The sequence below is a fragment of the Teleopsis dalmanni genome, chromosome 1 (assembly GCF_002237135.1).
Source record: "Teleopsis dalmanni isolate 2A chromosome 1, ASM223713v2, whole genome shotgun sequence".
In the NCBI taxonomy this organism is placed as follows: domain Eukaryota; kingdom Metazoa; phylum Arthropoda; class Insecta; order Diptera; family Diopsidae; genus Teleopsis; species Teleopsis dalmanni.
The window spans coordinates 191,941,408-191,951,861 of record NC_051846.1 but is presented as its reverse complement, the minus strand read 5'-3'; the positions used below and the strand labels follow the sequence as shown (position 1 = coordinate 191,951,861).

The following is a 10,454-nucleotide window of genomic DNA, read 5'->3' as shown; positions in this document are numbered from 1 at the left end:
TCAGCTTAAACATTTAAATAAATAGGCAATTGAGAATTAAAGCACTGCGCTCTCATCATGCCTTTCGTTCTCTATGGTGTAGAAGGTTACACAATAACCCATAGTTATGAGAAGGCGTTAGGAGTATTTGAGACGAAAATTCATTGAAAGATCGATGATCCTTTGCGTGTTGCCAACGAATATCGAATTAAATGGAGCGATGAATTATATGAACTATATCGTGACTATATCATGTAGTGCGAATGGAAAAAGAACCAACATGGATTCCACATGTTGGTTTTCATATTTTACCACATGAGTTAAAAGTTTTCTAACAAAATTATCAGGTCGTATTAACTTGTACGTAGTTAGACCACACTTTTCTGAGTATATGGTAGTATATAAATACTAATATTGAAATGTGTTTTAACTATAAACCTGACTGAAATCTTCAAGACGGTAGACAGCGAAGGCGACCAAAAAACATGGTAATGTATATGGTAAATGAAGAGAGAATAACCGAAATACGTAATCCAAATTAAGACATATGATGTAGATTAATCAAAGCATTGTTTAGATGTGCTATATTTTTACTAGAAATATATGAAATTAATAGTAACAATTGGTTAATGTAATATATCATTTTCCAATAGGTGTTTTATGTCTTACATTTATACTATCCATTAGTTTACTGAAGGTTGTTATATCTTCGGTAGTTTAAAAAAGCATAATAGATTAGAATATAATATAATATTTTTTCTATATAACACAGAAGTAACAAATGTTTATACATTAAACATGGAAGCGCTGAAAAATATTTTGATGTATATATTGATTTCATTACCATTACCTTCTCTCTATTATTATTAGCTTACTTCTGTAAGTCTCTAATAATTGCAGTACTTTTAGTGTTTTTCGACATAACTCCATTATGAAATTTAAAATTCAAAATTATACCTAATAACCAAACAATTTTCTTGTTAAATGTATTTTTCTTTTACTCGTATCTATTATAAACTGTCCAATTATTTCTTAATTAAACACTTCGAAGTATTTATCCAAACAATTTCACATATTTTAAAAATTTGTTATTTATTTAACAAGTTAAAGACTCGCATTTTCCACACTTACTATGCCAACATCAGACGCAAGCCGCACCGCATAAATCGGTGCACAATTATTTTAATAATCCGCACTTGTTGCGCATAAGCAGTTCACAAGATGCAAACGCATAAATTGCTACCGCAAGACAAGCAACATGCAGCTACTGTTGCTCCTGTTGCCAGAGCAACGGTTACTTCCACTAGTTGTAACAGCAACATTAAATGCAATAAAAGCAGCATCGATGCCAATTTTATATCATTTATTAATACAACAAAATTGCAGTTAAATAAATGCACAACAGCAACATCAACATCAACAGCAACAACAACAAGAACACCAACAACAACAGCGACATCAACAGCAACAACAACAACAGCAATAAAGTAACTAAAAGCACAACGAACGAAAATTGTTACATCGACGTACATACGGGTATGATAGTAAAAATGCGTTGTCAACACGGTTGCTGCAGTTGCACACTGACACTTGCAGCAACAACGCACAGAGCAACATTATTAACGTTTTGCTTCATTTCAAATGCAAAAGTAATTGACGTGCCGCACTACGCACGGTTGCAATTTTCTCCCAAACATTTTTGCTGACAGCGACGACAGGACGGTGAATGGTGAATGGTGAGAGCTGAGTGCGGTGCATCGCACTTTCCGGCCGTGGCAGCTTGCTTGGCCATTTATGGTTTCACACCTCATTTAATTACAACAGCGAGCAAAGCAAAAAGGTGGCAACAACGCATAATGCAATGCAACTTCTCGCTGACATTGTGTTGTGACATTTTCTGAATTGAAAATGTTGCAGGCAGTAGGCGAAAGTGACAGCAGCCTGAATTTACGATTTATTTTATTAAATTTAACAAAAAAATGTGAGTCGCAATTTTTTTGAGATGGTAAGTTCATTATTTCAGGAGATTTTCATGTTGATTATTAAAATTTAATATTTTTTTAAGCCAGCCTAACTACAGCTAATATGAAAACTATAGGAGACCCTCACAATTGATGAGAGTTTATTATTTTTACTATTAGTGATATAATCAGCGTTTAATAACTGAAGAAGCTAGCCCTTTCACAAAGTAGAATTTAAGTTAGTTGAACCCAAACCATACAATAATCTGGCAAGAGGGCACAAAATTTAATAACTTAGATACCGATAAGTCTAAGTTGAGCACTGACTGCATGAGTGAAGAAGTTAAGGTATTGTGAAGAAATTTATATGTAGACTGATATGTTCAATTCGAAAGTACATGAAAGCATAATACATGGAAATATTATAAACTATATTTTTGCTGTATAATAGAAAATAAATAATAAATATCTATACACCGAACATGGAAGCACTGTAACGTATTTTGAAGTATTTTCTCCTAATAACAATATCATTATCTAAATAAAATTAATGATGAGAGTTTGTTTACTTTCTTCTTTTTAAATGCATTATTTTAATGTTTAATTCTCTCTTATTTGTCTCAAATTACAAATGTTCTTATAAAACGTAATAATCTAAATTATTTTACATAATTGACAAATAATTTAAAGATTTTCTTAATATATTTTATTTTGATCTATATTTAAAACTTGAAACTTGAATAAACTGTATCAACCAAAGGTAGGTTGAAAGATATATGATTCCATTTATGTAAGTGATTTCAAATAAGATACAGCGTGCATACCCTTTGGGGGTTTGCAATACCAGTTACGCAAACTAGTTTAGCTAGTATTCAATAGGTTTTCATAGTTCAACATTTTGGCAATTGGTATACACATATTGGCAGAATAATTTAGTGTCTTCTGCGATCGTTCCAGAATTCTGCTTGGCTTTTTCCTTTAAGTTGTGACATTGTGACATTGTGAAATACCAAATCCTTTTATGACGTGTTGTTCGATAGCTGACATATACAAGCACTTAATCTCAAGTTTGTTCTAGTTCAGATATGTTGCATTTCCTGCAGATGTCGTTTTCCAACAAGCCCACTTTATAAGCGTGTGCCTTCAGGACACTATGTGCTGTTATAGTACCAATCAATATTTTGAAGTTTTTTCTAGATAGAGAAAAAATAAAATAGATCAATTATATCTTAGAAGTTTAATATGTGGTTTTGGTTATATTACAGTGTTATATCCTTACCATCTGTATATTTTGTATTCTTAATAGAAATAATTGGATTGTTATATCCTTGTCGGATTGCCATATCAAAGTCAATTTTGTTATTTAATAGTAGTTGCGTACCCAACTTAACGAGAATATCTGCTATATCAAAATACATGGAACATAGAATATATGGAGATTCGTTTAAGGCTGTAATCAGTCAACAGTTCTAAGTAATTGCTGTAGTAAACAACAAATTAATCGTTTCGTCTGGCACTTGTTACTTATGATAAATAATAGTCATGATTTTTCTAACAAAGATTGCATCATTTTTTATATCATGAATCTCGACGATACTATCATTTGAGGAATGTCATCTTATTGGACCAATATCATTTTCATGCATCTTAAAAAAGTTTGGAAATAGAGAATATTTCTAACTTCTATTAAATAATCTTATATTTTCAACTTTAAATTAATAATTAATATTTAACAGTATCATATTCTACAACAGTTCAGAAATAATTTTCTGTACGTCACTTTAAAAAGATCGCATCTTCCAAACTTATTAAGTAATTAGAATTAATATATCATATATCAACTACCAATTTCCCATGTGACAGGCGTCTAAAGCTTAATTCCTCTTAAGTATTTTTGTTGTTGAAGCAAAAGTCAATCGGCCAAATTACAGCAGTTAGTTTGTGCCTTTTATTAAGATTTTTCCAAATCGGTTCCAAAATCGGTTAAATTCAAAAACAAAGAATTAAAAAAAATAAGTTTTATTTGTTAAAATGTTTTTGTCTTTCAATATATAAACTTCAATATACTTATTCCAAAGGTCTTCCATTTTATGGTTTTCAACTATGTAATAGTTTTCCGGAAGATCTGCTAAATAACCCTCTTTGACCGCTATCAGATCTTTGTTTGATTAAAATCACTTTCGACTGAAAAGTTATTTTGATGTGTAAGAAGAGCTTAAAGTCACAGGCAACCAAATGCGGCAAATAGGTTTCTAGTTTTTGCAATAATTTGAACGTTTATGCATTGATATTAGATATACATATAAATAATTATTAAATTATTTTATTAAAATGAAATAATTACTTTTCTTTCGCAAACCAATTATTTTTTCAAAAATTTTTATCCAAAATGTTGCAGTAATCTAAGTTTATTATATCACCAGTTTGTAGGTCATCTAGCAAGATATCTTTCGTAGATTAAATCACTGACGCTAACATCCTTTTAACCGTTTAACAGTCATGAGGTCATTTCAGTGTTGAACAGCTAGATTCACTTAACCCGTACCCTCTTGTTTTGATTCGAAATCGAGGCAGTAGACCTAAATCTCACCTATAGTGATGAAAAAATACTTAAAACTGTTTTGTTTTAAATATTTCTAAAATGCTTCAAATACGAGTATGACAGACTCGTATTTCGGTACGGTAAATTTTTAGTTTTCATTGATAGTAAAATTTAATTAAAAATATATGATCGGAAATTTAAATTATAATGCGGGAAGTTAAAATACTTTAATTTAAAACTTAATTAGAAATTTATTTAGAAATAGTAGCGGAACCAATTTCTAAATAAATTAGTTCAGTATTTCATAATAATCAATTAAATATCTAATAGATTGCGAGTATATATAAGAAGTCTAACGTACAGCTACTTTGTTTAATTAAACTGTTGAAGTGCTAAGAAAAGCAACATGACTCAAATCGTAAGTGCTTTAATTTTATTAACAAAAATGATTTCAGATAAATTAAAATTTATTTTATAGAATCCAGCAAACAAATCCTTTAAGGAAAATGCCTCCAAAATAATTTGGTTCTCAATTTATGCATTTAGTGCAATCATACATATGTAATTTCTGGGCTACTAAATGGTCTGAGCACAATAAGGAATGATACGCTCCTTGACTGAGCTCCTACGCATCTTTTACAGCTCAATAAGTCGTTTTAAATATGGTGCACATACAATTAATTTAATACATATTTTTAATTTTTATATTGTTTTAAAAAATTCTTTGTTAAAACTTAATATCTTTGTATCTATGACCAAAAAAAATGTTCTGAAATAAGTCACATGAAAATTGTTTCGTTTATGGACTAATAACCAAACTAAGGACTAGTGTCTGAACTAATTGCGTATATAGGAACTTCAGTCAAATTCTGAAGCATTGGCTTTACGCTTTTAAAAAATGTTCAGGATATTCAGGAATATAGATATACAAAATATAAGGACTTGCAGCAGTGTTCTTATAAAAAATTATTTCGTTTGAATATTAGTAACGTATACTTTGAAGAGGATCCTCTTTGAATTGAAGAATACTGTCTTCAATTAATTCCTTTGCCCTTATTTTGATAAGCGAACTCAAAAAAAAATCTGTTTTTTCAAAAAAAAAGGGTTTCACCAAATAATTTGTATTTCTATTATATATTTTTAGCTTAAGTTGTATAAATTATATGGTCAACTGAAATTTGCTTTGTCTAGATCCTTATCGGGTTTTGAATTTTTTTTACAAAAAATATCGCTATTGTAGTTTACAACTAAAATCTGTGATATGTGAGTCAAACTATATTTCTAAAAGTTCTATTTATATTAAATGTGCAGTATTTATAATTGATGGAAAAATTTAAGTCTTAAGTTTTGGACTAAAATAATATCTTTAATCAGTATTTTTCTCAATTTTCCAAGCAGTTCTTTAACTATGTAATTTTCATGAGATTACTAATTTTATTATTATATATAATTTTTCGGTTTCATTGTGGTGTACTATATACATAACATTAATAATATAATATTGATAATACATATGTACGTATGTAGTTACAACATGGTTAAATTATAGAATTGTCAATTAGATCACTCCTTATTGACCTGCAAACCTGATTTATCCATGAATGCTCCAAAATTAAAAGATGTGGAGTCCTCTTTATCAGAATTTTCAAAACATAAATATTATTTAGAAGAACCGATAACAATACTTACAGTAGGTAGCTCTTCTTTATTCGTTTGCAAATAATTATTATTATTTGTAAAATTTTTTAGTTACCCAGTAATAATGTAAGTTTTTTGAAATACATATCTACATGTGAAAAATATTTACGAATGGTTCCACATAAAAATTATTTACTTAAAAAATATTTTCTGACGTAATTTACGCCTGTGTTTATATTTCTATATTTTATACGATATTTAATATTAAAAAAATGTTGTCAGAGACCGGGAAGCATCGCTCGTTCGAGATCAGAGCATACACCGTGGTTAATAGAAATAAAACAGAAATATTTTAATGGGTTTCGCGATATGCACATATGTGAATATTCAACAATAAAATTATATGTGGATATACATACTCATGCAATGAGTATTAATTTGTTATACAGTCAAGGAGAGACGAAACCGTAAGAAATATAAATTAAAATTAATAAATTAATAAATACTTTATATGCTGATGCTGATAAATACTTTATATGGATTTTCTTGTGAATTCGTTGTATACATTTAAGTTTTTTTTATGTAAAGAAATTTATTGTTTTAATTTAAAAATTAATTTTATACATTTTTTTAAATGTTAATCACTAACAATGCTTGTTTTTCTGACTTTTTATTTAATTTAATTTAAACGTTAAATTTGGAAGTTCTTGTGAGATAAACGTCGTGCTAGATAGAAATCGCCTGGAAAATTTCTATGGTTTTCTGCGGGTTGCTGTAACTGAAGAGTCTCCGTTAAATCTTTTCTTAAATAATTTCTCAATTCGGCGCCAGTGTCTTCCATTATTTCCAGAACTCCTTTTCTTTCAGCATTAGCAGTAAATTGTTCACAAAATCTATTAATAAAATATGCGCCAGTAAGATAGAAACGGCGAGAGACACCACCTAATAGAGTTAAACAAAGTAATATAATAAAAAAAATCGCTAATAACAACAAATCACAATGTTCTATTTGAAAAATTTGCATACTATTTACCTTCAGATGTTGAAAAAGACTTAAGAAAATAATCTGTAAAGTATTTCTGCCGAGCTAATGAGATGGTACCACCTTCAGTTTTTGCATCTGCAAATTCATCATTACCTTTGCAAGCTTGTACAATCAACCACTTTAATTTTCCATTTAGTTCTTCAATTTTAAAGAGTGGATTAAGCAAAAGTTTTTGTATGGAAACGAGTTCATGGACTTCAGCATTTTCTGTTTGATATAATACTGTCTCATCACAATGGCCATGTGATAAATGCACCATAATAACATATTCAAAATGATTGTACTTCTCTTTCCAATCCTTTTTCACTTTAGTTTTAAAAAATTATAAGAAATTGGAATCAAAATTAGAATGAAAAAAAAATTGAATTATAATTATGAGGACATGATTAATATTTGAACTTAAACATAATATAATATATATGTATATAATATTATAATGAAGTTAATTCAATAAAATCTTGGCATCTTCTTATATTTGCAGAGGCCTGCAGTGAAGTTGTGCAACACAAAATGGAAAAAGGTACGATTTATAATGTGAATCTAAATTATAAAGATCAGTTGTGCTCCTTTAATTATTTAAGCCTTTAAATTACCTTTAACCATTTAACACTAGGTCTAATGCAAATCGAAAAAAATGTTACGTAGAAATAGTTAAATAATAGAATTAATCTCCTGGAAAGGAGATTAATAATAAGCGATTTTAACGAATTTTGTTTTCTAAGAAGTGTTATATATAAGAATAGATAACAACTCATTAGCTTACTGGGTATTACGTTTATTCCCATTATTGATAACCAATTTTTTTTAATAATCAATCAATTTTTTTTCAATTTCCGTAGTATATATTTTTTACACGTACTTCAATAATAAGTATTAGTATATATGCATAAATACTAATTGTATTAATATTAATTACATTCAAAACAGTATTTATGTAAATCAGTCCTATTTAGAGACATACTATAAGTATATTGTCACTTTTGATAAGTAGCACTCAAAATATTTGTTCATTTATTACCAGACAAATGTTATACTTAGAGGTAGAATGGGTCACTATTTTGGGTCACTATTTTGGGTCACTATCTTTCGGTAGAAGTCAATACCATATAATAAGATATAATGTCAAATAAAAGGATCAATAATACTAGAAAATTAAAGCAGTCGGAATAAGTCCAAATAAATAATTATAATATGTTAAGTAGGAGAATTTTTGAAAATATACGTCATAAAGTCAAATAAAAATGTAAATAATACCGGGATAGTAAGCCAATATTCGTTGGAGAATATGGTAAGAGACAAGAAAAGAAAATCGTTGTTTAATATATTAAATGACGTAGACTTACGAGTATAATGGTAAATTCATACCAAAAAATTAACTCGATATGTAATTATAGAGTAAAGTAAAGCGATAGAATTGTGATTTGTATTGAAGTGACCAAATGAAACAGTATAATCACACATACTGTTCATATACGATTTATATGATTATATGATCTATATGCAGTATTGCATACAAACCTTTCTATATTGATGAAGTGAATGAATTGCTTTCTTAAGTTAAACCACAATTTCCGGGTAACTAAATTCATATTTTTCCAATGTTCAATTGTACAGCTAAGGGAAGAAACTCTATAAAAATCATAATAATTATTACAGAAATAAGCTTCAGATAAAAGAACTATATATATGATATTACTTTTATGGTGAGAATTTGTAGGAACTTAATTGGTTTTAATTAATTCGCCTCGTGACAACGTATAGTGAAAATGCGTATAGTAAAAAATTACAATACATATTCTTTACGTTTTTATCTATATTATTACCTATTTTTATCAATCTACAATACAAATTATAATTTCATGATTCCTGTAATGTACATTTAAAAAATATATTTTAAAATATTATTTTTTATGACTATTATCATAAATAGATTTATGACTAAGACATTTATGATTATGACAAAATTCCAAGTTTTAACAAACAAGTACGGCTTTGAGCTTCAAACTTGCAGGCTACGAGTCCAATTCTTGATACTTACAGTCTCAAAAAATGATTTTTGAACAATTAAATACAAGAAATAATTCCGATACCACTGATGATAGGTATTATTTGGCAATACTCGAAACAATTGTATGATTAGTCAAAAAATTAAATTAATAATTAATTAATACATTTTTATTGTTGTGATTTACTACTGTTCCTCTCTATTGAAAACAGTAACTTTAACAGTTATATGTAATATGTAGTAAGTAATAGGAAGTAGTTTATTGTAAGAATTTTGTTTTTTCTTTAAAATGGACGTTAAAAATTAGTTTAATATGAATATAAAATATTTTCTGTGATTCTTTTAAGAAAAAAAAAATTTTAAAATATATATCATTTTACAACACAAATGTGGCTCATAATGTAAGATATTTTGTTGATGTTACATTTTACTTCAAGTGAGTTAAATGTATATATCATATACTTTCTTCAATACTTTAACTTATATAAATCAACAGTTATAATAAAGGATATTGTATGAAAAAAAAAGAGTATCTCTTACAAATTCTAAAACAATTTACTTTAAAAATAATGTACTTACATGCTTTCATACTTTGTTTGATTTCATTAAGATTTTTATCCGACCAATTGACAACCGTGATATTAAACGGTTGAAAGGTTCTAGTCAATAAATTAACATCTTGCTTGCTAAATGGTCGATTAAAGCTCTGATTTATTATGAATGCTATGCCAGGTAGAAACTCTTCTGCGGCTTCACTCATTATTTGTATAACTGCAATGTTAAATTTTCGTGGATCAAATTTATTAAAATTTTTAAAAAAGCGTATTAATGCTGATCTATAATGTGAAGACTACTTTATATACTTTTAATATATATATAATTGTCTCATTTACATATTTAATAAAATGTTCAATAATAATATATATGTTTTTTTCTTATCGTACATCTAAGGTGGAAGCCCGTTTTATTATAAAATTTTGCGCAAAACTCATAACATAATACATCCGTTCAATGACTACGTACGTGACCGACTATGAACAATTGCGCCCACCAGATGAACCAAAGCTAAACCAAAAAACTCTGAGAACTTCGCATATATGATTTTCATTCATATCTTGAGTCAAATAGAATAAACAAAAACTTATTGGCTCTCTTTAAAACTGATAATGACAAACATTCTCTTCAACTGGCATTGAAGGGACCGTCAACAAACAATTTTTTTTATATTTTGTTAATTCTACTACTACATAAATTTTCCCTCTCTGTCTTTTTATATGACTCTAA

The 10,454-nt window shown here is 28.2% G+C and overlaps 1 protein-coding gene across 1 annotated transcript; it reads right to left on the bottom strand.

Annotated features, from left to right (window-relative positions):
- Positions 1-6,745: 6,745 nt before the first annotated feature.
- Positions 6,746-10,218, bottom strand: LOC119672811. Its single transcript, XM_038083955.1, has 4 exons — positions 10,115-10,218; positions 9,750-9,941; positions 7,154-7,471; positions 6,746-7,062 (listed from the first exon to the last, which is right to left on the bottom strand). The coding sequence occupies exons 2-4, from the start codon at positions 9,928-9,930 to the stop codon at positions 6,812-6,814; spliced, it is 750 nt and encodes a 249-aa protein (XP_037939883.1). The 5' UTR covers positions 9,931-9,941; positions 10,115-10,218; the 3' UTR covers positions 6,746-6,811.
- Positions 10,219-10,454: the final 236 nt, after the last annotated feature.